This window comes from Benincasa hispida, chromosome 3, assembly GCF_009727055.1.
Source record: "Benincasa hispida cultivar B227 chromosome 3, ASM972705v1, whole genome shotgun sequence".
NCBI lineage: Eukaryota > Viridiplantae > Streptophyta > Magnoliopsida > Cucurbitales > Cucurbitaceae > Benincasa > Benincasa hispida.
In genome coordinates, this window is record NC_052351.1 from 15,594,704 (window position 1) to 15,622,590 (window position 27,887).

Consider the following 27,887-nt stretch of genomic DNA (forward strand, 5'->3'; position numbering starts at 1 on the left):
TAGGAGCCCTCTTGCCAGTCCATGGTTCGCCACTGCCAACATTGAGTAAAAAAATAGATAGGAGAGAGAAAGTGTTGGGATTGAATATACCTCTGTATTTTCACTATATGATTGTATGGTAAATGATACAAGGCTTGTATAGCCGTTGGAGAAGAAGAATTAAAAAATGAATAGAATATTTTTAATACAGATGTACATTTGTTATTGGTTGAATGAAATATTCCTTCTAACCAATTAGTCTTCCAGAAGAGGGGTGATTTGGCAATGGTGCAGCTGATTTGGAGGTGTCCTTTGTATATGTGTAATGCTGACTGAGCTGCTGACTTGGTTTTCTCTAACATCCCCCTCAAATGAGAGGGTACATCAAGTACACTGAGTTTGGAACGAAGAGACCGAAATTGAGAGTGTGTGAGTGGTTTTGTGAGACAGTCGGCTAGCTGATTTGTCGAAGGAACATGTCGAACCTCCAAGGACCCCCGAAGAACATGATCTCTTACAAAATGAGCATCAATCTCGATGTGTTTAGTTCTGGCATGAAAGACAAGATGATAGGTTTTATTGAGGATAACATCCCAAGTTCCGACATTAGTTGATTAAGCTATATAACTTCAGAGGAAGTGTGTGCTAAAGCCCGATATTCAAATTCAGTACTCGACCGAGATACAACCGTTTGCTTCTTGGATGACTAAGAAACGAGATTGTTGCCAATAAATACACAGTATGCTGCCACTGATTTTCGATCGTCGATGTTGGAAGCCCAATCTACATCAAAATATATAGAGATTGATAGGTCGGAGCTGGGTTGGAACAACAGTGTTGTGAGGTACTGCAGTGCACAAACTATGCTTCTGTAGATAAAGGGATCATCGAGAGGAGTACCATCATCAATGGATAAGTGTTTGCCAAGCACACTGGGGGATGAGGTAGGTTTGAAATTTGTAAGTTGTAATCTTTGTAGGAGATCATCCATATATTCTGCTTGATTGATGATAAGACATGAATCAAGGTAATGCACTTGAAGACCAAGAAAGTATGTGAGCTATCCCAAATCTTTTAAAGCAAATGATTTGTCGAGCGACCGAATAAGATGACTGATGTTCGGAGGATCATTGCCAGTGATGATTACATCGTCAACATACACCAGGAGAAAAATAACAGAGGACTGCTTGTTATAAATGAACAAGGATGGATCGATCTAGAGTTGATGAACCCCATCGAAGAAGTTCCTTTGTTAAGGCTGCATTTCAAGCCCTTGGGGCCTGTTTTAATCCATAGAGCGCTTTGTCAAGCTTGCATACATAGTGTGGACATGACTGATTTATGTAGCCAGAGGGTTGTGTCATGTATACGCTTTCTTCTAAAGTGACATTCAGGAAGGCATTATCAAAGTTGAGTTGCTGAAGACTCAATCCGTGAGAGGCAACAATATTGAGAATAACTCGAACAGTCGATGGCTTTACAACCGGACTGAAAGTTTCAAAGAAGTCGATGCCCGGGCTCTGGTGAAACCCTTTTGCTACAAGCCTTGCTTTGTAGCATTGTACGGAGCCGTACGAGTTTCGTTTGATTCTGAATACCCATTTGTGTCCCACAATATTCATCTCAGGGGTGAGAGGCACAAGATGCCAAGTGCAATTCTGCATTAGAGCAGCATATTCGACGTCCATGGCTTACTTTCAAGGATGAGAAGCAATGGCGTCTTGAATCCGAGTGGGTTCGCTTACAGACCAGTCAACTGGGGAGGAAGTAGTGAGGATTTTCGGTTTAAATCGGGTTATCATGGGATAGGTGGGTAAAGTGAGAGGTCTAGTTGGTGGGGGATTCGGGCTATCAAGTTGACGGGTCGAGTGGAAGAAACCATAGATACATGATCGTGTAAACGATCGGGTGTAGGTAAACGATAGCCATTAGGTGAGCGATCGTTTAGAGATGAATTTGGTAGACGATCGGGTAGACGATCAGGTGAGGGTAAGCGATGGGCAATAGGTAAACGATTGGTATTAGGTGAGCGATCGTTTAGAGATGAATTTGGTAGACGATTGGGTAGACGATCAGGTGACGGTAAGCGATGGGCATTAGATAAGCGATCGTTTAGTGATGAATTTGGTAGAAAATTGGGTAATGAAGTTGGTAAGCGATAGGCAGTGGGTGAGTGATTGTTTAGGGATGAATTTGATAGACGATCGGGTAGGCAATCAGGTAAGGGTAAGCGATGGGCAGTAGGTAAGCAATCGACATTGGGTGAAAGATTGTTTAGGGATGAATTTGGTAGGCGATAGGCGTTAGGTGAGCGATCGGGTAGTGAATTTGGTAAGCGATGGGCATTAGGGAACGATCGTTTAGAGATGAAGTTGGTGAGCGATGGAGTTGAGGTAAACGATTAGGTATAAGGTCGTTCTGTGGGCAAAGATTTGGAGTGTTTAAGGTTGTCCAAGGTGGAAGGACAGGTAGGGTGAGGTCGGGTGAGAATATGTGCTAGTGCTTGAGATTTTCATGAGATAATTGGGTGAAAAGAAATTCATACTTGATGACATGCAGAAATGCACGTCATCTTAGGCCTTTTATTTAGAATTATGAGGGTTGTTAAGTAAAATATGCGAAAATTATGTTAGGAATTCATGAGAAAATGAGTTTGCGTCGTTCAGCATTAAGAATCTCGGCTAACCCACTATTATGCATTATTATGTGTTGAATTGTTTATCTTTGTAGCTAACGTAGGAATCAGACGTAGACGCAGAAGCTGGGCTATCGGTAGACGACCGCATGCGGAGAAATTCTCCATCACAAACGTGAACACATACATTCAATGCATGGGTGTTGCGGTAATCAATCGCGTGCATCCATCGCATAAGAGTTACGATCATCAAACGATTGCAATCATCATGTAGAAGTTACGGTAACCAACCGATTGCGGTCATTTCAAGATTGCAGCTACATGATGATAACCATAATAGCAGGATCACCGTAAGGTTGGTGGAATGGAAGCATCAACGCATATCTAGGGAAAATCAAAAGATGATGTTGACATTTCACCTACCTTGCCATTAGCAGTCGAGATCAGAAAAGGACCAACGTGCCGCTAATGTCAAAATCAAAACAGGTCCATAAATGTTGTGGTGATCAAACTCTATAAATAGAAGCCGTTGAGCAGAATTTCAATTCATCTAAGGTTCCCTACCTTTGGGTGGATCCTTGTGATCCAGACTAACGTGTGAAAAAGAAGCTTGAGAGTTCGTCATCTCCTTCATCCATTCCGAGTGACAACCGGAGCCTTCGTCGGAGTTAGATCTCGAAAGAGTCAGCTCCACCGCCCTTCCATGGAACCACCGATAGCCTTGACACACATTTGCTGGAAGCAAGACATTGCTTCCAGCTGGTCATTTCATTTTCTCTTCTTTTCTTATATTGTATTGTATTACATTTTGGATTAAGAAATTAATACATTGTGTGTTCAATGCATTTCTATGTTTCCTTCGATTCCACCTCCATCTTTCTTTACTTAGCATCCTTAACTTTCATTGCATAACTTAGTGAGATTGCTAGAGTATCGCATACTTAGTCATGCGAATTAGAGATATGAAGCATGTAGCAAACCATCGGAAGGTGTGCATTGTGCAAGTGTGTGAGAAAACCTTATTTGCTTAATGTGAAGCTGTAGCAATGCTTGTCTATAGGCAGATGCAACGTTTGTCTACGAGTAAAGTCAGCAACAACTAACTATCCGGGAGGGTAAGTGGGTGGTCGCATTAAGCAATGTAAGCAACTATTCACTGGAGATAGGATTAATCTTACGTCAGCCAAGTTTATACGGTTACCTTGTCTTATGAGTGCATCATTCATCATTTAGGCATACTTGGAAGAGTAGTCTAAAAACCAAATCTAAGACTCAAGAGAGTGGATTGGAACGCATAAGAAAGAATGGGGAACTTTGGAATAAGCGTCGTCTGCTATTACACAACGTATGCACCCTACGGAGAGAATATTGCATGCGTCCAAGAAGTAGGATATGGTGGCGGTATGCGGTAATCCCGACATTTCACATACACATCGCATACATCCTAGAGTTATGTTCAAGTGTGTGTAGCATGATCGCATAGCTTGCATTGGCTGAGGTTGCCTTGCAGTCAATCTTAAGGGTTACGATGAAGACATCCTCACATTTTATCTATTTTCCATCCATTTACTTCACGTCAATAGTTGTCGTGTTGATGCGTTGTTTTATTAAGTAGAAATATGGATGATATGCGTTGATGGATTGCGTTGGCACTCAAGTTTCCCCAGCGGAATTCAAGTGTAAATTTCTCTGAGTTTTCTGATAAGTCCAAGGTCGAACACAGGGACTTGTGAAAATAGTTACATTGGTAATGCTTATGAAAACCTTGTGGTAACCAAGTAAATAAATAAAGTGTGGGTGTTTGTTGTGTTGATGAAAAAGAAGTAAATAAAGGCGACAGATTTGAGAAAGATAGTTGCGTTGATAGATGCAATGAGTATGCGATGAACGAGATGAGAAGATCTTTAGCTAGCGTTACTCGAGAATGCGTCAAACTTTGCGATCATGTTACAACCATGCATAACAAGTCATTTCCCAATGTAAATGCGATGCCGCTAAGTCTAGAACGCATGTGTTGAATGCAAAATGTCTATAGAGCTTATCCCTAAGTCTCTACTCTTGTCCTATACGTTGATGCAAAATGCATGAAAGTAAGGTGACCACATACAATCATATCTTATTGCTAAGATGCATGCGATGTATTAATAACAAATAGTGCTCATTCCTAAGCGCCTATCTCCCGTTTATGCATTTTAATCTGGTTCTTCCACAACTAGATTCTGACCTGACCTTCCCAAGTCTAGATCCTGTCTTTAGACTACCCTCCCAAGTATCTCTAATAGACGAATGAAGTATACATAAACAAGATAATCACAAAGATGAAGATTCTCTCGTTATGCTAGCTAACTACTTCTCAACCCATTCAACTAATTTAGCTACTCTTGCATAAATTACAGAGAGTGAACAGATATAGAGAAAGGCATTCCATTCTTATAACTGAGTTGAGTACAAAATGACAATGGAAAGTAAAGGTAGAGAGCCTGGTAGCAATTCCTTGCTGACTGAGGCTTTTTAGACTGAATCTCTATTCTGATCTACAAATGTTCCCGCTTCCACAGGCGTCGGCCCTCTCTCTGTCTTGGAGCTTCCGATGCTTTTCTAAGCTTATCGAAACGATCTACCGGCACACCTTCTTCCTCGCGTCCGCCTTAAAATTAAAGAAAACTATGGACAGAGGCGTGAACTTGTAAAGTGATGAAGTAATCGACTGCTTGACCCCTTCTCTGAAGAATGCACTTGGTATTTATAGAGTTTCCATGGTGAAAGGCGGTTTCTCTCTCCCGATTGAGCTTTTTCTGACTGATGTGTCGAATAATTGTCACTGATAAAGCTGAATGTAGTTCGTGACTGTTATCGGCTGTCAACTTAATTTGGATCCGACTGCAGTCAGCTTTCTGTCCCATCGCTCTTAATTGTCCTTTCACCCGGATGCGCCCACCATGTTGCGCTGACCAAGTTGTGGTGATTCTTCTTGGGTGAATGTTTGCGAGCACAATCAACGCAAAGTCTTGTGGTGAAGTTGCGCTCGACCAATGTATTCCTATGATTGCAATCTCTGCATTGCGTTAACGCATATTCTGCACAAAAATGTAAAGATCAACTGCTCTAATGCGTTGGACGCATGCGACCACAATATTATATAATTTATGCTTAATGGACGCAATTTAACATATTTCATCAGCGCAATCCAACATTGTTTAAGAACTTAGTACTACGATAACGTGCATTTCTGCCCGTTATCACGTGTCTCTACCTCTCATTCATACTTCTCATTGCATTGTCTGTTAGTTAGGAGTAGGAGTAGGTGGTAGATTAAAACCCCCCATCATTCTTTTATTCATCCATCGCATACATATTATCGTATACATTTAGCTACAAGTCCTTGAGTTTGACCTCGGATCACCCGAGAAACTTGCGTTTGCGTTATACTTGGTGTGAGCGCAAGAAAACTTGTGACAGGAATGCATAGTCATTGCATACATTCGTTAACACATAGTTCACTCCAACGCATGACCACCGACGCATACCTTAAGATTGACCTCAATCCTCGTTAAAGAAGACATGTCGAGAGATAATGACACGACCGACTTTGGTTAGGCATTTGAAGCCTTTATGCAGTGGGCTAGGACCCAGATATACACATTTTTCAGAGTGGAAATTGAACTTGTTGGGCTAGAAGGGACAGAGATATGGAAAACAAGCGCAGCAAAAAACTTTGAGCTCTGAAAAATTTAGTTTCTTGTTAAAAAGAACAGAGACAGGGGATTTACCTTGTAGTATTTCTGTTGGCAATCCATTTATGAGCATCGTGGTTGTGAGGAATGCATCCCACCAAAAATTCAATGGCAAACTGGCTTGGGCTAGCAATGTGAGACCGGTTTCTACTACATGTCGGTGTTTTCTTTCTGCTCGACCATTTTGAGCAGAGGTGTAGGGGCACAACAGTCTGGTTATAATACCCTTTGAATTGCATAGATGATGGATCTTAACATATTCTCATCCATTATTAGACTGAAGCACTTTTATCGTTTTGTTAAACTGATTCTGAATATAGGCAAGAAAATGCTGAAAAGCTTCAAAGGCACCACTCTTTTGTTTTAATGGATAGATTCAGGTATATCTGCTAAAATCATCAATGAATATGTTGACTATTTCCTTTATTGTGAAATTTTATATTGTACTTATTGTATTATATATGTTATATTTTATTCTTTCCTTATTTGTAATTATTTTATTCTTTCCTTATTTGTAATTGGGTATTTCTTTTATTTAAGAAATCCTTTCCTTCTAAGATTAATAAGAGAAAAAAATAATGGTTTCTAGTATGGTATCAGAGCAACAAAAATTTTGAAACCCTAAACCCCCTCCAAAAAAACCCCTATTTTTTTCTTTTTGAAACCCTAGAAAAACCCAGTCTTCTGCCGACTGGTTGCCCCATCAGCTATAATTTTCCTAGTTGCTGGTTCGTTTAAGCCATTGTGTTGTTTTTTTTCTCAGATCTATTGATTTTGTATTCTAGGTTTCCTTTTTTGTTCAACGATATGTCAGACACTAAGGTACCCATCATTCGAGTTTGCGACCATTGCAATAAATCTCAACATACATGTGAAACTTGTTGGAATCTTCATGAAAAACCTACGAATTGGAAAAGTTCTAAGCAACATGCCTCTAATGCTAATGTTGTTGACTCTAGCCCGTTTAACAAAGAGCAAATTGATCAAATTCAGAAGTTGCTACAGACCAATTCATCATCTAGTAATCCTAGTGTTTTCTTGGCACAATCAGGTACTTGTTCTCAAGCTATCTCTTGCCTTAATTCATCTCCATGGATTATAGACTCTGGAGCTTCTGATCATATGACCAATTCCTCTTGTTTATTTGAATCATATTCTCCTGTGTATTGCAATGAAAAAATTCGCATTTCCGATGGAAGCTTCACCTCTATTACAGGAAAAGGAACTATTCCTTTGACTACAAAACTTATATTACGTTCTGTCCTTCATGTTCCAAAATTAACCTGTAACTTGTTGTCTGTTAGAAACTCTCTAAGGATGCTAACTTTTATGTTATCTTTTGTGAAACTCATTGTATCTTTCAGGATCAGGAATCGGGGAGACGATTGGACGTGCTAGGATGATTGATGGTCTCTATTACTTTGATGAAGTTTCTGCTAGTCATAAAAAAGTTCAGGGCTTGAGTAGTGTTTGTTCTCCTTCTGTTAAAGAAACTATCATGCTTTGGCATCATAGATTAGGGCATCCAAATTTCTTTTATTTAAAGTATCTGTTTTTCGATTTATTTAAAGGATTTGATTGTTCAGTTTTTCAATGTGAAAGTTGCATTTTTGCCAAATATCATTGATCCACCTATTTGTCTAAACCGTACAAGGTTTCATAACCTTTTTCCTTAATTTATACAGATGTTTGGGTTCCGTCTAAAGTCTTAACTCATAGTGGTAAGCGTTGGTTATTTACCTTTATAGATGACCACATCCGTTTAACTTGGCTTTATTTGTTAACAAAAAAGTCAGAGGTAAAATAGGTTTTTGTTCGATTTTACAATATGATAGAGACTCAATTTCAAACTAAAATTCAAATTCTTCACTTTGATAATGGCACTGAATATTTCAATGAACAATTAACCAATGTTTTGCAAGAAAAGGGCATTTTTCATGAAGCTACATGTCGTGACATGCCTCAGCAGAATGGCATTGCTGAGTGAAAGAATAGACACTTACTTGAAGTTACTCGTGCCCTTATGTTCTCTATGAATGTTCCAAAATAGTTGTGGGGTGATGCCGTTCTTACAGCTACATATCTGATCAATTGAATGCCATTTAAGGTTTTGAATTTTAAAACTCCTTTTAATCACTTCAATGAGTTTTTTTCTTAATAATCGGGTCTTCTGATTTACCAATTAAATTGTTTGGGTGTACTGCTAATGCATTTTTGTAGGCAATGTTTCTCATAAGAAAGTTTACAGATGTTTTGATCCTTTGACCCACAAGTATTTTGAGAGTATGGATGTGTCTTTTTTGAAAAATCAACCATTTTTTGGCCCAAATTTTCTTCAGGGGGAGATATCTAACCTTGAAGATAATTTTTGGGATACTTTATCTCTCCCAAACATTAGTGTCCTGCCATTATGAGCTCTAGTCCTTCGATACCAAGTATAGAGAGTTCTTCTTCAGGGGGAGAAATACTACAAAATGACTCTACAAGTTAAAATCCTGAACTTCAGGTTTATACTAGAAGAAACTTGACTCAAAGAGTTCGAGACAGACAATTAACTTATCACAGGACCAATCAAATACTCCGATGAATGATCTTGAAGATCCAGGTATTAGACACTCTACTTCTATTTCTTCATCTCCTTTTAATCCTTTACCTGATGTCTCTGATCTTGATATTCCAATTGCCCATAGGAAAGGTACTCATAAATGCACAAAATATCCCATTGAAAACTATCTTTCTTATCATAGATTGTCCGACTATCATAAAGCCTTCATATCCAAAATAACCAACTTATTTGTTCCAAGGAATATACAGGAAGCCCTAAATTATTTAAATTGGAAATTAGCAGTGATGGAAGAGTTCAATGTATTGAAACAAAATTGCACATGGGACATAGTTGAACTACCAAAAGATAAGAAGATGGTGGGATGCAAATGGGTGATCACTATAAAATGTAAAGCTGATCGTAGTATTGAAAGGTACAAGGCCATATTGGTTGCCAAGGGGTTCACTCAGACCTATGGCATTGATTATCAAGAAACATTTGCTCTAGTAGCTAAAATTAATTCTATTAGAATCTTGTTGTCTGTGGCAGTTAATTTTGACTGTCCTCTTTATCAACTTGATATGAAGAATGCCTTTCTCAATGGGGATCTTGAAGAAGAGGTTTTTATGGACTTGCCACCTGGTTTTGAGGTGGATCTCAGGATTAACAAAGTGTGCAAGTTAAAGAAATCATTATATGGGCTTAAACAATCTCCTAGAGCATGGTTTGAATGGTTTGAAAAGGCAATCACAAGCTATGGATTCAGTCAAAGTCAAGCTGATCATACTATGTTCTATAAACATACTGGAAGTGGTAAGTTGGTCATTTTGATAGTGTATGTTGATGATATCATTCTTACATGTAATGATGAGATAGGACTGAATATCTTGAAGAAAAACCTTGCTAATGATTTTCAAATCAAGGACTTGGGAACCTTAAAGTATTTCCTAAGAATGGAGTTTGCCAGATCTAAAAATGACATTCTTGTCAAACAAAGGAAGTATATTCTTAACCTACTGAATGAGACAGGTTTACTTGGTTGCAAGATAGCAGAAACTTCTATTAAGCAAAATTTAAAATTGGTTGCTGCAACTAAAAAAGAATTAAAAGAAGAGAAAAAGTACCAGAGGCTTGTAGGGAGACTCATATACCTCTCTCACACACGTCTTGACATTGCTTTTGTAGTTAGTGTAGTAAGTCAATTCATGCATGCTCCCGGGTCAGTTCACTTTGAAGCAATTTATAGAATTTTAAGATATTTGAAAGGTACTCCAGGAAAAGGTATATTATTCACAAAGCATGACCACCTAAACATTGAGATTTACACTGATGCTGATTGGGCAAGAAACATGACTGATAGAAGATCTACTTTGGGGTATTGTTCTTTTGTTGGAGGAAATCTGGTTACTTGGCAAAGTAAAAAACAAAGTGTGGTTGCAAGAAGTAGTGCTGAAGCAGACTTTAGGGCATTAGCCCATGGTATTTGTATGGGCATATGGATAAGAAGGCTATTGGAAGAATTGAATTTCTCTTAGACAATGCTCATACGCATCTATTGTGATAACAAGTTAGCAATTTCCATTGTCCACAATCCAATCCTTCATGATAAGACCAAACATATTGAAGTTGATAAACACTTCATAAAGGAAAAGATTGATGCAGGAATAATATGCATTCCCTTTCTCCCGACAACAGAGCAAATTGTAGATGTGTTAACCAAAGGTCTTCCAAAGTGGCAATTCAACAAGTTGATTGACAAGTTGGCAATGAATGATATCTTCAAACCAGCTTGAGGGGGAGTGTTGATTATTTCTTTATTGTGAAATTTTATATTGTACTTATTGCATTATATTTTCTATATTTTATTCTTTCCTTATTTGTAATTATTTTATTCTTTCTTTATTTATAATTGGGTATTTCTTTTATTTAAGAAACCCTTTCCTCTTAAGATTAATAAGAGAAAAGAATAATGGTTTCTAGCAGAATAAAATGTAATATATGTGACCATCCGAGGAAACAATCGGGGTTGGTCCCCATAAGTCAGAGTAGATCAAATCAAATGGTTTTATTGCGTGGCTTTCAGATGTATGAAAAGGTAGATTATGAGCTTTACCCATTGAACATGATTTAAAAAATCGAGACTCTTTATTACGTTTAATTGGTAGATTACAATCACTAATAACATAATTCAAATTTTTTTGTGAAGGATGTCCTAAACATCTATGCCAGAGAGCTTTAGATACTGCTACATTAATGCTTGTTGTTTTTCTAGACAAAATCAATGCAGAGGTGTTTTTATTTTTGTCCATAAGCCTTCTGTGTTCAGGATAACGATGCTTCAACTCCTCATTCATCTTCATAGCCACTCGATCTAGATGATATAGCCCATCCTTAAGATTTCCTTTCAGAAGAGTTCGTCCCGTACCCTTGTCCTTAATAAAGCAATGAGCATCATAAAACTCAAAGTAAATGTCGTTATCTAGAGCTAACTTTGACACGCTCACTAAATTTTTTGTAATTTCAGGCTTGCACAACACATTTTCCATCAGAACTTCCATCAGACAGAGAGGTGTTCCATCAGACAGGATAACTTCAAGAATGCATCTCGCCTATATACCTTACGTAAACAACTCCACGAATGCAAGCAAGAAACTATAGACGTAACATCGTACTTCAATAAATTATCCTTGTTATGGCAAGAAATGAACTTATGGCGTGAAATTATCTGGAAATGTGCACATGATGGGACTCAGTATTCCAAAATTGAGGAAGCTGATCGAGTGTATGATTTTTTGGCTGGGCTAAATCTGAAGTTTGACGGTGTTCGCAGCAAGATATTGGGCCAACGTCCTACACCGTCACTTATGGAGGTGTGTTCTGAAATATGCTTGGAAGAAGATAGGTCTAGTGCAATGAATAATCTAGTAGTCACATCTACTGACGCTGCTGCTTTTGCCAGAAAATCCTTCGGATCTGACCGTGACAAGAAACTTCCACCTATTTGTGAGCATTGCAAAAAAAACATGGCACACGAAAGACCAGTGCTGGAAGTTGCATGGTAAACCTCCCAATTACAAACGACGACAGTCACAGGATAAGTCTGGTCCTGGACGAGCTATGGTAAGCGACTCGATGAATGACAAGGCCTAAGCTCAACCTCAAGCAAATGGTCAAAGTAACTTAAATGCTATCAAGGTCAGTGCTATTGCACACTCAGATACGACTCAGTCCTTTGGTTTTATTAGCATTAATGGAAAAAAGCCCTGGATTGTGGATTTCGGAGCAACAGATCACCTGAGCAGTTTTTCTAATCATTTTATATCATATTACCCGAGCGCTGGGAATGAAAAGATTAGAATCGCAAATGGGTCCTTTGCCCCTATCGTAGGAAAAGGACATCTTTCTCCTTTTGAGGGTCTAATATTGCATGATGTGTTTCATGTTCTTAGTATTTCATACAACTTATTATCTGTTAGTAAAATTACAAGAGACCTGAAATGTCAGACTGTTTTCTCACTCAACATTGTTTTGTTTCAAGATCTGAGTTTGGGACGATGATTGGTACTGCCCGGAACGATAAATGGCTCTATTTCCTGATTGATGAGACTTCTTCTAGGGATGGTTATAGGACTAGTTTTATTTCTTTGAATTTCTCTACTGCTGAACTGATTTTATATTATGGCACTACCGTTTGGGACATTCTAATTTTCAATATATGAAGTATTTTTTTCCACATTTATTTCATAATATTAATATATCGTCCTTACATTGTGATGTGTGTATTCGGGCTACACAAATTTGTGTCTCCTTTCATTCTCAGCCTTACAGACCATTGTGTATTCGGGCTAAACAAATTTGTGTCTCCTTTCATTCTCAGCCTTACAGACCATCCAAAGCTTTCAGTCTTATCCATAGTGATGTTTGGGGTCCTTCACCAACCACTACCTCTACGGTAGGCATTGGTTTGTCACCTTTATTGACGATCACACTAGACTGACTTGGGTTTTTCTTTTGGCCGATAAGTCTAAGGTGTCCTCTGTTTTCCAACAATTCTATGCTACCGTAGAAACCCAGTTCAACTCAAAATTATCATTTTGCGAAGTGACAACGGGCGTGAGTTTGTTAATAACTCGTTCTGGAACTTCCTAGCTTCTAAAGGGATTGTCCATCAAAGTTCGTGTGTCTATACTCTCAAGCAGAACGGAGTAGCTGAGAGAAAAAATAGGCATCTGGTATAGGTCGTTCGTTCCCTTATGATACCCACCTCTCTTCCTTTCTATCCGTGGGGTGATGCTATCCTCACTGCAGCCCACCTCATCAACCGCATGCCTTCCCATGTCTTATCCTTTCACACTCCCCTTAACTGTTTCAAAGAGTCGTATCCCAACACCCGGTTAATCCCAGACGTCCCTCTCTGGGTGGTTGGGTGTGTTGTCTTCGTCCATATCTACGGTCCCAACCGTACAAAGTCTACTCCTCGTGTCCAGAAATGTGTCTTTGTTGGGTATCCTCTCCATCAACGTGGGTACAAGTGTTATCATCCTTCGTCTTGAAAATAATTTGCTTCTATGGATCCTCTTCATGGGGAGAGTCCTAATGAAGAGGCTAACTAGGCCACGTATTCTGTTCCCCTAGAGATGTCGGCTGAACCTGATCATGTTAGTCCTGTTCTTCCCACCAATCAAGCCCATGGATAACATACTACATGAAGAATCTTAGGAAGGAAACAGCGCCGCCTGTCATTTCTCCGGCTCTAGTTCATGAGTCTAACTCGGTTCCAGCTCCAGGTGTGAACATCCCTGTTTGTGATACTGATGATTGTGTTGAGACTAATACTTGCAGAGTGGACGAAGATATAGGAATTGGTGACAGTAATGAGAAAATAGAAGGGGCTGAGAAGGATGGAGAAACTGATGGAAAGAACAACACTAAGGAAATAACTCCAGCAAACGAGAACAATGGAAGGGAAGGTGATTGTGTGGGAAGTCCTTCTAAGGAAAGGCCCATAGATCAGACGACTAGCTACAATAAGAAACCTGGAGAAGAGGAAAGTCGTGATGCGTCTTTCGATCTTCCCATTGCTTTGAGAAAAGGGACTAGATCATGTACGAAGTTCCCTATGCATAGTTACATGACATATAGTAACTTATCTCCCAAGTTCAAGGCTCTCATTACTAGCCTAGATACGGTAATGGTTCCAAGTAGTATACATGTTGCTATGGAATCTCCTGAGTGGAAGGCTACAATTATGGAAGAAATGAGAGCTCTAGAGAAAAATAAGACATGGAAACAGGTTGCCCTTCCTGAGGGGCACAAGACGGTTGGATGTAAATGGGTATTTACTGTTAAGTACAAATTCGATGGCTCGATTGACAGATACAAGTTGAGACTGGTAGCCAAAGGCTTTACTCAAACCTTTGGTATTGATTACTCTGAGACATTCTCCTCTGTAGCCAAACTCAAATACAATCTGGGTGTTGTTATCTATTGTTGTTAATAAAGATTGGCCTTTATACCAATTGGATGTGAAGAATGCGTTTCTTAATGGAGAACTCGAAGAAGAAGTCTATATGAGCCCTCCACCCAGCTTCGAGGACCAGTTTAAGCACCAGGTTTGTAGATTAAAAAAGTCATTGTATGGGTTAAAATAGTCTCCTAGAGCCTGGTTTGATAGATTCATCATGTTTGTTAAAGCACAGAGGTATGATCAGGGGCACCCAGACCACACGTTGTTCACAAAGAAGTCTGGCTCTGGAAAGATCTTAGTACTTATTATTTATGTAGATGACATTGTGTTGACCAGTGATGATACTGGTGAAATTATGAGACTTAAAACAAAGATGGTAGAAGAATTTGAAATTAAAGATCTAGGAAAATTGTGGTACTTCCTTGGGATGGAGGTGGCTCAGTCAAAGGAGGGTATCTCAGTCTCACAATGAAAGTATACTCTGGATCTCCTCAAAGAAACAGGAATGACTGGGTGTAAACCAGTAGATACCCCTGCGGAGTATAATGCAAAACTGAGCAATGTTAACAATGGAGCTCCTGCCAGTAAAGAGAGATATCAACGATTAGTCGGGAAGTTGATATATTTATCTCACACAAGACCTGATATATCATATGCAGTGAGTGTTGTCAGTCAGTTCATGCAAGCTCCCTACGAGGAACATATGGCAGCCGTCGAACGCATTCTACGATACTTGAAGGGCACTCCTAGTAAGGGCCTACTGTTCAGGAAGTCAAGTAAATGTGGCATAGAAGCATATACTGATTCGAACTGGGCTGGGGCAATCTGGTCACTTGGAGAAGTAAAAAACAGGAAGTGGTTACCAGAAGTAGTGCAAAAGCCGAGTATAGGGCCATGAGTTTGGGGATATGTGAAGAAATCTGGTTGAAGAAAGTGTTGACAGATATTCGACAAGACACTGAGCTTCGATGAAATTGTTCTATGACAATAAAGCAACAATAAGTATTGCAAACAATCCGGTCCAGCACGATAGAACCAAACACATCGAAATTGACAGATATTTTATCAAAGAAAGACTGGACAATGGAAGCATATGCATTCCTTACATCCCTTCTAATCAGCAGATTGCAGATGTTCTTACAAAGAGGTTGTTAAAATAGAGTTTTGATTATTGTATTAGCAAGTTGGGTCTTATTGATATTTACGCCCCAACTTGAGGGGAGTGTCGAAAAGGGTTGGTTTACCCTAGGGGCTTATTTGTAATTTTCTTATGGGCCTAGGGCTTTCTATCAGTCTATTTATTTGAGCAAGATTTCCTGTATTTCTGTATCACTTGAATAATAAAAAACAAGTCTAGATCGTGGTTTTTTCTCCCTGGCCTACGATTTTCCACGTAAACTATTTGTGTGTTTTTATTCTCCTTCCTCTTCTATTTTTATCACTATTCAGCTTGCAGTCTTGCCATGTTTTTCACTCTCCTAGTCGGAGTTATCGCTATTTTGACAAACCAGGTATCATTCCACAATATTGTTGAAATGTTTAGCAGAAAAAAAATCTTTCTTCAGGGCCTGAGTTCTTTTCAATTTGAAAACTCAAGATATTACCTGATTTGGATGCTAACTCCTCATCTTCACCTTACGAACTTTCTGTTCAATCTTCTTGAAAGAAGTTTTTCATTCACAGGAGGAGATGTTGTCATTATTAAACTTTATTTGTGGCATTTAATGGGACTTTTGGGTTTTGTAACTTTTAGTTTTTTGTAACCAATAGTGATTTTTATGTTATTAGAAGTTATGTGAGTTATGAGCATTTGATGACATTTTTAAGTTATAGGAGTTATGTGAGTTATGAGATTTTTGTAATCATTGGCATTCCTATGGTTATATTTGTAAGCATATATAAAGCCATGCTTAGTTGAATGGAAAATATGTCTCTCATTTTTCATATTTTTCCTCCACGTTTTTTTTCTAACATAATGGTATCAGAGCTAGTAGAAAATATTGAGAGAAAAATGGCCAACGGTGGGATAGGTTCACTTCAACTACCAATGCTTACCGAGCTCAACTATGACAATTGGAGCATCAAGATAAAAACGTTACTAGGAGCACAAGACGTGTGGGAGATAGTGGAGAACGGTTTCCAAGAGGTAGAAGCTGGAGCCAATCAAGCGCAAAGAGATGCATTAAAGGAGATAAGAAAGAAGGACAAGAAAGCCCTTTATATCTTGTATTAATCGGTGGACGAAGATACGTTTGAGACCATCGCCAATGCGGAGACATCAACGGTTCGGGCATCTACGGTTTGGGCACCTCAATTTTGGAAGTCTAGAAGATTTTTCGAAGAAGAAGATGGTGCGAGGTTTACCACACATTCACAAGACAAACCAGTGTGTGAAGGGTGTTTGCTTGGCAAACATCATCAAAGTAGTTTTCCGAAGGAGTCTATGAAAAGAGCAAAGAAGCATTTAGAACTCATCCATGCCGATGTGTGTGGAATGATCAAACCAGAATCTCATGGTAAAAGTAAATATTTCCTTCTCTTTATTGATGATTTTTCTAGAAAAACATGGGTATACTTTTTGAAGGAAAAATCATAAGTATTTGAAATCTTCAAGAGATTTAAGGCATATGTGGAGAATGAAAGCTACCTTACAATCAAGGCCATGAGAACCGATCGAGGTGGTGAATTCACATCAAATGAGTTCAAACAATTTTGTGATGAAAAAGCATCCGACGTCCGTTAACAGTCCCAAGGACCCGCAACAAAATGGTGTGGTGGAGAGGAAGAATCGGACAATCTTGAACATGGCAAGAAGCATGCTAAAGACAAAGAAGATTCCGAGGGAATTTTGGGCGGAGGTCGTAGCTTGTGCGATTTATTTGAAAAATCGAGCACCAACCAAAAGTGTGCTTGACAAGACACCTCAAGAAGCATGGAACGGAAGAAAGCCCGAGATTGGTCACTTCAAGGTGTTTGGGAGTATTGCATATGCTCATGTGTCGAAAGAAAAAATGACCAAGCTCGATGATCGAAGCGAGAAATTCATCTTCATCGGCTATGATGCAAGTTCAAAGGGTTATCGTCTTTACAATCCTTTGAATGGTAAGGTAATTATTAGTCGTGATGTTGTTTTTTATGAGGAAGCCTCTTGAGATTTGAATATACAAGAGAAGGAGTATGATTTCCTTCCATAATTTGAAGAAGACGATGAAAATGAGCCGACCAGGGATTAAATGGGTGAAGGTTTGCCCATTCCAGTGCCACCTCATTTGACTGATCGATCATCATCTGAAGGTTCATCCATTGATTCAGAGAACGAAATTGGCCCAAAAGGAACTCGAAGTCTACGGGAACTTAATGAAGTAAATGAAAATCAAAATGACATAATTCTCTATTGTCTTTTTGGTGATAGTGAGCCTATTAGTTTCCAAGAAGCCATTGCAAGCAAGAAATGAAAGGATGCAATGGATGAAGAAATTCGAGCGATAGAGAAAAATGACACATGGGAGTTGACCAAGCTTCCAAAAGGGCACAAACCGATCGGAGTGAAGCGGGTATACAAGACAAAGAGAAAAGTCAATGGCGACGTTGAGAGGCATAAGGCGAGACTAGTGGTGAAAGGGTATAGCCAACGACATGGCATCGACTATGATGAGGTATTTGCCCCTGTTGTTCGCCTTGAAACTATTCGTTTGATTATTGCTTTGGCAGCCCATAATCATTGGAAGATACATCAAATGGATGTCAAATCGACATTCTTGAACGGAATTCTTCAGGAAGAGGTCTATGTGGAACAACCATTGGGTTATGAAGTCAAGGGTGAAGAAGATAAATTGCTTCGATTGAAGAAGGCACTTTATGGTTTAAAGCAAGCACCAAGAGCATGAAATTCGAAGATTGACAAGTACTTTCAAGAGAAGAAGTATATAAAGTGTCCTTATGAGCATGCCCTCTACATCAAAATGCAAGGTGAAAGCATACTAATCATTTAAACATATGTTGATGATTTAGTATTTACCGGAAATAATCCTAGCATGTTTGATGAGTTCAAAAGAGAGATGGCAAAGGAGTTTGAAATGACGGACATTGGTCTCATGAGTTACTATCTTGGGATTGAGGTCAAACAAGGTGAAGATGGGATTTTTATATCCCAAGAGGGCTATGTTAAAGAAGTGCTCAAGAAGTTCAATATGAATGATGCTAATCCAGTTGGAACACCGATGGAATGTGGAGTCAAAATCACCAAGCAAGATGGAGGAGAGAAGGTAAATTCTACATATTTCAAAAGCTTGGTTGGAAGTTTGAGATACTTGACATGTACAAGACCGGATATTCTTTATTCGGTTGGAATTATTAGACGCTTTATGGAGGAACCGACAGCAGCACATTGCAAAATGGCAAAAATGATACTTCCCTACATCAAAGGGACGATTGGGTATGGTCTTTCCTATGTCTCTTCTAGCAATTTTGATATTGTTGGTTATTGTAATAGTGATTGGAGTAGTGATTTGGATGATCGAAAGAGCACTACGGGGTTTGTGTTTTTTATTAGTGAAACGACGTTCACATGGATATCAAAAAAGCAACCAATGGTCACATTATCAACATGCGAGGCAGAGTACGTCGCAGCAACTTCATGTGTATGTCATGCAATTTGGCTAAGAAACTTAGTGAAGGAGTTGAAGTTTCAAATAGAAGGTCCAATGGAGATTTTTGTGGACAACAAATCGGCCATTGCCTTAGCCAAAAAACCGGTATTTCATGGGAGGAGCAAGCACATTGATACCCGATTTCACTACATTCGGGATTGCATTACGAAGAAAGAACTGGAACTCAAATATATCAAGTCACAAGACCAAGCGACGGACATTTTCACAAAGCCCCTCAAGTTGGAGACTTTTATCAAAATGAGGAGTTTACTTGGTGTAACAAATCAAGTTTTGGGGGGGGTTGAAACGTTTTGTCATTATTAAACTTTATTTGTGGCTTTTAGTGTGATTTTTGGGTTTTGTAACTTTTAGTTTTTTGTAACCAACAGTGATTTTTAAGTTATTAGAAGTTATGTGAGTTATGAGATTTTTGTAACCATTGGCATTCCTATGGTTTTGTTTGTAAGCCTATATAAAGGCATGCTTAGTTGAATGAAAAATATATCTCTCATTTTTCATATTTGTCCTCCACGTTTTTTTCTAACAAATATCTGCTTGCATTTCTAAGCTATACAAAAGGCTGATAACATTGTTGTTTAAACTTTCCGTTTTACTGATCGACAGGCTCCATCATTAAACGTAATCACTGAATTCATTATCGGTTACTTGTATCCTGGCTATCCTGTTGCTAATATGTGCTTTAAAGTTTATGGATACATAAGCATGATGCAGGCAATCACATTTTTGCAAGATTTCAAACTCGGCCATCACATGAAAATTCCTCCTAGAGAAATGCTCATTGCACAGGTTAGCAGTAGAGTGACATCAATATTCAATTCTCATTGATAAAGTAGGAATAACAATTAAGTTTACTATAAACCATTTACTGAATTTTTTTGGTTTAAATACAAACCAAAACACAAGACTAAACTAAACTAATATGTAATCCATTTTCTGAATCGCGAGTTGTTTTAACAATCACCCTTCTCGTTCACTCTTTTATCAGGTCGTTGGAACGGTCAGCAGCGACCCAGTTGGGAACAGCTTGGTGGCTAATGGTAACAATCCCCAACATATGCGACCGAGCAGTGCTTCCAGCAGGCAGTCCATGGACATGCCCCGGCGACCACGTATTCTACGATGCCTCAGTCATTTGGGGCCTCGTCGGTCCCCGGAGGATCTTCAGGGATCAAGGCAAATATGGATCACTAAACTGGTTTTTCTTAGTTGGAGCAGTGTCTCTCTCTTGGTTTGGCTAGCACACAAGGCCTTCCCAGACAAGTATTGAATCAAGTTGATCACCATGCCAGTGCTCCTCGGCGCGGTGGTGAACATGCCTTCGGCCACTGTAGTGAACTACACGAGCTGGATTGTAATAGGATTTGGTTCAGGGTTTGTTGCTTACAGGCATTACCGTGGGTGGTGGAGCCGCCATAACTATTTGCTATCAGGAGCTCTGGATGCTGGATTGGCGTTCATGGGTGTGTTTTTGTACTTGTGTTTGGGTATGCAACATATATTTCTTCGGTGGTGGGGCGGGGATTCGGATGTCTGTCCTTTGGCTTCTTGTCCTACTGCCCCAGGGGTTGTCATCAAAGATTGCCCTGTTCATTATTAGTTGCTGCTATTGCCATTATAACACTTTTTTCAATGTAGTGTATAGTTCATTCATACAAATTTTTTAGTTGAAGAAGAAAAAACCAGTTGATTGACATAGGAATAAATCCTAAGCTATTTTCACTGTTGGTATATATATATATATGTTTAGTATATGGGTGGGGAAATCAAATTTTTAACATTGGAGTCGATAATACAAACTTTATGTCAATTGAGATATATTCATTTTGACTATTTTTTGGATAGAATATCATTTTGGTATTTGTATTTTGGAGTTTATTGGACTTTAGTCTTTGTAGTATGTTTAACTTTAGTCTTTATATCTTAAATTTATTCTTTTAACGGAAAACTTTTATCAAAATTAGTTAAATAATAATAATAATTTTCATGTAAAAAAATACAATATATGAATATGTTTCCAAAATTTATAGTGGATGATAAAAAAATTTTCAACAATGAACTAATACCAGAAATTAAATTTAAGATTGATTGAAAGTGAAAGAACTGAAATTGCACACGTGGCAAAAATTAAATGAGTTCCAAAATATAGCAACTAACATGGTATTTTAACATGAAATTTTGATTTTTTTTTAAAGTTAATTATATATTAGATATAAAATTGAATTTTACACGTATCAAGACCCTAAACTTTTTGTGTCTATTGTCTAATAGGTTTTTGAATTTTAAAAGTTATTAAACGGACCAAATATCAAATTTGAAAATTTAAAAATATATTGAAACTTAATTAAACATTGAAGAGTATTATTTTTTTTCCTCAATGTGTTCAATAGAGAGACGATAATTTCTCTTCAATCAAACGAGTAATATTTAGGTACATCAACATCTTACTATCATAAAAAGGGAAAAAAATTAAAATATCTTGAAAAAGAAGTAAGAAAAAGAAAAAAGAAAAAAAGATGATCCAAATGGAATTGGAATTGCTTGTTTCTGAATTAGGCCGTGCCTGTGCCAGTCGCCAGAACACAATCAATTTTGAGTCTTCGAGTCATCCCCGAGGTCCGTAAATCTGACGTCGTTTCACTCTTAGCCGTCGGATCTAAACATCCCTTGGAATCACAGTGGTGGCCGAAGTTTATCAGTTGTTCAGTCGCAGTGCGGTGGCGGGATGAGACGCGAATGATGGATAGCAACAAACCGATCCTCAAGGCTTCATCTCTGAGATGGAAAATTCTCCGTCAAGCGCTTATTCCTCGTTCTTCCTCCCGCAATGGTATCCTTAAGTTTTTTCTTTTCTCCATCACTGTTTGCAGACATTTACTTCCGATTCTACATTTCGCCGTTTCGACAGAGGATCAGGATGAACTGGACACGAGGCGTATTTCTCGGAGGACGACGAACGGCTTCAATTTGATTCCTTCATTTATAACGGACGACATTGGAGACGAAGGCGCGGGTGGTTCTTCTGTATCTCATTGCTTCGATCACCGTCGGGATCGTCGTGTGTGCTATACCTTACCTATCGATGGAGCGTCCAAACTTTTCCTCAAGTCAGCTCCCGAAATTATACTTCATACTTGTTGTCCTTTTATTTCTTTTCGTTTCAATTTTCTTTTTAGAGAATTTGAACAGTTCCGAGGACACCGTACATAATTGTTACTGGACGTGGAATGTTTATACAGGCAAAGAATGGACGATGTTGCTGACCTTGATGACTTCAAGATCTGTAATAAATATGACATTGACAACACCGGGCTTGTTTGTTAGTTCTCTCTTGTTCTCTCTGCTACGGGAAATGTTAGGTTTTACTTGTTTTAGTCCATTAAATGTTACTGTAGGGGAATACATGCCAATTTCTTGTTTGTCGGCATGTAGATATAAATATGATCGATCGGACAGAATAAAATCACGTAGGTGATTCTGTAAATTGAACTTAATGTTTTAAATTCGTTACAAAGTTCAAATTGTATATCGTTGTCTAAACTTGATACTTTTTTGTGTTATTGTTTGAGATGTTATGTTTTGATTTCTAAATTTTTATAAATCTATTTTGGAATCTGTTGTCGTTTAATAAATTTTGAGCTGTTTGTTTTCAAGTTCAATACCTGAACCTACACATATGGATTGGAATGTAAGTAACGGTTCCATCTAAATCTTTTGTTGAATGCAGTACATAAATTTGATTAGGACCAAACAATTTTTTCTTAAAAGAAGGTTAAGTGATCAAAATAAAATATTTGAAAATATATGTTGCATAATGAAGTAAATCGGAAAATCTAGAGATCATAATAAGATTTTCAAACTTTATTTTAATTGAATGTAAAATTTTCATTTACATGTATCAGAACTATGATTTTCTTCTCAGGTCCACTTATTTTAGTGAGTTTCAGTGCTTTAGCTCTGATTACACTGCTGAACAGGCACTTCTTCTTCTTGCTCATTTAGTGTATTTTATGCTTAGTTGCACATTCTATTTTGATGGGCGAATTTTCCTGCACAGGTCATTGGCCATCAGAAGATGTTCTTGCTTACTTCTGTTTGTTGCATCCGGACCTATTTAGGTTAGTTCAACAATGTTGCACAGGCCCTTCTAGCAAAACTTTTCAGTTCTGAAGCTTAAGATATGGTCTCTGTTCTCTGGCTGCTTGATACCTATCACAGGCCTCTGGGTTGTAGGGACTAAGTTTTTCAATCACTAATTCCAAGTACAGCCATATTTTAAAATGATCTTCTAGGTTTACCTTTGAATCCATTTTTACAGATGTAAGAGAGTAATTGAGCTTGGATCTGGCTATGGCTTCGCTGGATTAGTTGTTGCTGCAAGTACAGAAGCGTCAGAAGTTGTTATCACAGATGGAAATCCTCAAGTAGTTGAATGTATCCTCAACAATTCTTTCATATACTAGTGGTTTTTTATCAATGTGATAAATCTTATTATCTTTCTGCGATTACAAGTTACTGGTAAAGCATTAGCACCTTTTCCTTCAGACTTGATGATTCCTTCTCTAGCTCCTAGATATTCAGAATAATATAGCAATGAACTCTAGAGCGTTTGGTGGCACCAGGGTAGATTCTTTGACATTGCATTGGAATCAGGAAAATGTCTCAAATATTTCTGGCAGTTTTGATCTCGTTATTGCCAGTGACTGGTAAGTATATGTCCTTTCAATCTCAATCCAATACCTTTCCATCAAATTTTCATCCATTCAAATCTAAGGAAAACAAGTGCCTGAGACAAACATTTATCTTCTTTACCATGTGTTTTTTTTAAAAAAAAAAAAAAAAAAAAAAAAATCTATATATGAATCAAGAACTTCCACCCCTCAATGAGTTTAATTTCTTTCTTATCTTTATAACTTTTATCCATGAAAGGTCAGGTGATTGGTTAAGCAAAAGAAACCCACTCTACAAGAACGTTATTCTCATGCCTTCTTCCAGTGTCATAGTTATTTACGTTAATGTTTGTTTATAATTTTTAAACAGCACTTTTTTCAAAGAATACCATAGAGGTCTTGCTCGAATGGTCATGTCCTTGTTGAAGAAAGCAGAGTCATCAGAAGCTATATTTTTCAGCCCCAAAAGAGGTGACTCACTTGTGAAGTTTCTAGAAGAAATCAAAGCCAATGGCTTGCATTTCAGTGTGACAGAGAAGTATGATGCTGAAGTTTGGAAACTACACGAGAAATTCTCTAATGGTGATGATTCCTGGCCTGGATATGAAAAGGATCATTGCTATCCATTATTGGTCAGAATTACTCTCTGAATTCTTATATTGTCCATTACATTTCCACCTTTTCCCCAATCATTTAGTCACCAAGAAGTTACCCTTCTCATCCACCCATCTTTATTTATAGACGAAGCCTTCATAATTGGTAGTTTTCATGCATTAGAGTAAACAAAGGTCTTCTGTTCTGTCAAAAGGAAGATAGTGATGAAGAAGAATGGCAACAGCAGGGCCTTCCAAATTGTGTAAGAGAATCAAACTTATCATTTATTTTTAGTTGAGATTATTGCATACCTATTATTAAATATGATATGGCTCCGATAAGTAATTGTTATTGACTTAGGACCGTTTTAATATGTAGGCTATTCCTAGTAGCCCTTCTTTCAATTCTTCGCTTCGCACCGTGTAAAATATATTGTCTTCTGTTTATGCTTATACATGTTTGTTAAATTTCATTTTTATGAAATCATATTTAGCGTTGAAATACAACTTCAATCATAGAATTTTATGGTAAACTTTGAGATTTTTTGAAAAAATTTTCTCTAGGTAAGTCCTTTTGTCCTACCACATTTCTTGGAAGATCTCAAACTTGGTCAATATATGAAGACTGCCCCTCGAGAAATGTTTATGGCTCAGGTTACCTTCAAACATATTTCCTCCTCCAAAGTTTTAATTTCTTTAATTACATTGATCTTTTGAATTTGAATATACAAAGTTGAATTATTCCCTTTATCAGTCTGTTGAATTAGGAGTTTTTTCTTTTTCACTTTGAAGTTATTTTAATTTATTTTTCAGTTTTTTATTTTTAAGTTTTTTAATTTATGCTTTTAATATGCCTTTAATTTGTAAATTTTATTAAGTTTACCTTCCTTTTCTATAAAAGGACGATGTCTCATGTAAAATATGCCTCACAATTTTGTGTACTACATTTTGTGTATCACAATTTTGAGTACCACATTTTGAGTATCACAATTTTGAGTACCACATTTTGAGTGTCACATTTTGTATATCACAATTTTAGTATCACATTTTGTATATCACAATTTTAGTATCACATTTCTTATACAATATTTTGTGCATGACCAATCTCTTTCTTACCTAAATCAAAATATTGAATTACACTCTCATTTTCTTTTTTCTTCTCTTTGTTTAACAAACATTGAGATATTGGTTTGCTTCTGCAACGTTTATTTATTTTTAATTGATTCCATTTTCTCAACAGTGGTATCAGAGATATATCGATATATCGATTTTTCACCAATGCCTTAGATTGGTGAAAAAGAATTTTCATTGTTTTGTATTTGAAAATTGTCTTCCAGTTTTGGTATTTCCTCACTACATTTTGATGGTGAAAACTACCAATTTTGGATTATTAAAATGCAATCCTATCTCACATTTGGGAATTTGTTTCAATTGATGTTGATCCTCAACCATGAGGAGAAAATCCAACGTTGAATCAAATCAGACTACATGAAGAGGAGAAATTAAAGAAACTGAAAGTTTCACCTGTGAATCATGCTACTTTATTAGATCCTATATTTATAGGATTATTGATTGTAAAACGGCAAAAAACGCTTGGAATAAATTGCATCAAGAATTTGAAAGAAGTGTAAGGGTGAAAGCTATCAAACTGTTGACTCTCAAGAGAGAGTTTAAGATGCTAAAACTGAAGGACTCAGATATTGTGAGGGATTTCACAGCAAAAGTGATGACCATTGTAAACTAGATAAGATTAGTTGGTGAAAAATTTTCAGATCAAAGAGTCGTTGAAAAAATAATGGTTAGTATTCCTGATAAATTTGAGTCAAATATTTCAGCCATAGAGGAGTCTTCTGATCTAATAACTCTCTCTATAACTTAATTAATTAGCAAATTACAAGCCCATGAACAAAGGAGTACTATGCGTAATGAGGAGCAAGTTAGAGTGCATTCCATGCAAAGTTTAAAGATAAGAAACTCGTTGGAGAGGATGATAGACATGCAACTAAAAAACATGTGAGTATGGAAAACGAGGAGCATCAAGAAAAGATAAATTTCCTTCTTGTTTTTGTAGAAAAACTAACCATGCTGAAAAAAATTGTTAGAAAATAAGTAAGTCTACCATTACGATTATTGCAACAAGGATGATCATACAGAGAAGTTTTGTTATATTATAAAAAACCAAATCTAAAATTCCCAACAACAATCAAATTGCACAGATGACAATGAAGAAACAAATTCTTTGTTTATGGTATTTCAATTTGATGGTAAAGTGTCAACCTCGTGGCTTATTGACAGTGGATGTGTACTTCGCATATGACTAACGATGTAAATCTTTTTAGCCAGATTGATAGACCGTCTAAGGTGGTTCTTGGACATGGTGAGACAGTACTAGCTGAAGGCAAAGATACTATTGTCATGCATACTAAGCAAGGTAAACATAAATTATCCAATGTTTTATATGTTCCAAAGTTATCTTAAAACTTGTTTAGTATTGCACAGTTATTGCATTATAAATTTTGTGTTTTTCAAAAATCAAGTTTGTGTTATTTATGGCCCTCAAGGAGCAGAGATTGTAAGGGTCAAAATGGTTGAAAATGCATTTGTTTTATGTGGTGACTCACTGTGTCATCATGCTTTTAATGTCAAAAGTAGAAGAAAGCAAACGGTGGTATCAATGCTTTGGACATGAAGACAACAAAATTTTGAAAATTTTTTCTTCTAACATGATTGATAATATTTTCAAATTTACCTTTATTGATTAGATTTATAACAGTTTTCAAGAAGGAAGATGCACAGTCTACCTTATCTAAAAGAAAGACTTGATTTGGCTAGCTACTGTCTTCAATTTTGTACAAGATAGTAGAACAAGGAACATCAAAGTCAAGATTTTATTTATTGACAAAAGTAGAGAGAAAGAGAAGAAGGTAAAATCATTGAACAACTCATCGACATTCTCTCAAAAACTGCACCTAGACTGTTTATGTTTCCACACCAAAAGTTGGGTGTGACAAAGAAAAACCTCACGGAGGAGTATTGAATTATGAGTTTTTTGTTTTTCACCTTTAGTTTCAATATTTAATGTTTGAAGTTTTTTACTTTATTGTTTAATTTATTTTTCAGTTTTTGGTTTTTTAAGTTTTTAATTTAAAGTTATTAAGTTTATGCTTTTAATATGCCTTTAATTTTTAAGTTATTAAGTCTATCCTTTGTTCCTATAAAAGAGTGATGTTTCATGTAAAATATGTATCACAATTTTGTGTACTAGATTTTGAGTATCACATTGTGTGTCATAATCTTAGTATCACATTTGATGTACCACATTTCTTATACAATATTTTGTGTATCACCAATCTTTTTCTTACTTAAATCAAAACATTGAATTTTACTCCCATTTTCTTTTTTCTTCTCTTTGTTTAACAAATATTGACATATTGGTTTGCTTCTGCAACATTTATTTAGTTTTCATCGATTCCATTTTCTCATATAAAGAGATATTTCAACTTTTTTTCAATAGAGCTAAACTATGAAATTGTTCGAAAATCAACTTGTGGATCACATAGCCAGGCAAACCGCCACCTCTAACCATAGAAATGACAA

General features: G+C 37.3%; 1 protein-coding gene across 11 annotated transcripts; it reads left to right on the plus strand.

Moving 5' to 3' along the window:
- Positions 1–21,477: 21,477 nt before the first annotated feature.
- On the plus strand, positions 21,478–27,425 carry LOC120074669 (calmodulin-lysine N-methyltransferase). 11 transcript variants are annotated; one of them, XM_039027875.1, is made up of 10 exons: positions 21,478–22,134; positions 22,267–22,346; positions 23,085–23,145; positions 23,346–23,461; positions 23,601–23,733; positions 24,068–24,329; positions 24,475–24,553; positions 24,855–24,944; positions 26,634–26,721; positions 27,053–27,425. In XM_039027875.1, exons 1-7 carry the CDS (start codon positions 21,764–21,766, stop codon positions 24,511–24,513), a joined length of 1,062 nt encoding a protein of 353 aa, XP_038883803.1. In that variant the 5' UTR covers positions 21,478–21,763; the 3' UTR covers positions 24,514–24,553; positions 24,855–24,944; positions 26,634–26,721; positions 27,053–27,425. The 11 variants fall into 11 exon arrangements, with proteins under 11 accessions (XP_038883803.1, XP_038883802.1, XP_038883801.1 ...); XM_039027874.1 differs by having other exon boundaries at positions 27,064–27,425; XM_039027873.1 differs by having other exon boundaries at positions 24,855–26,721.
- Positions 27,426–27,887: the final 462 nt, after the last annotated feature.

Bases quoted from the DNA above. Each gene is read 5' to 3' on its own strand.
- LOC120074669 (XM_039027867.1), top strand. From the start codon at position 21,764: ATGATGGATAGCAACAAACCGATCCTCAAGGCTTCATCTCTGAGATGG. The intron at 22,135-22,266 runs GTCAGCTCCCGA...ATGTTTATACAG, and splicing joins GCGTCCAAACTTTTCCTCAA to GCAAAGAATGGACGATGTTG. The intron at 23,462-23,600 runs GTATCCTCAACA...TCTAGCTCCTAG, and splicing joins AAATCCTCAAGTAGTTGAAT to ATATTCAGAATAATATAGCA.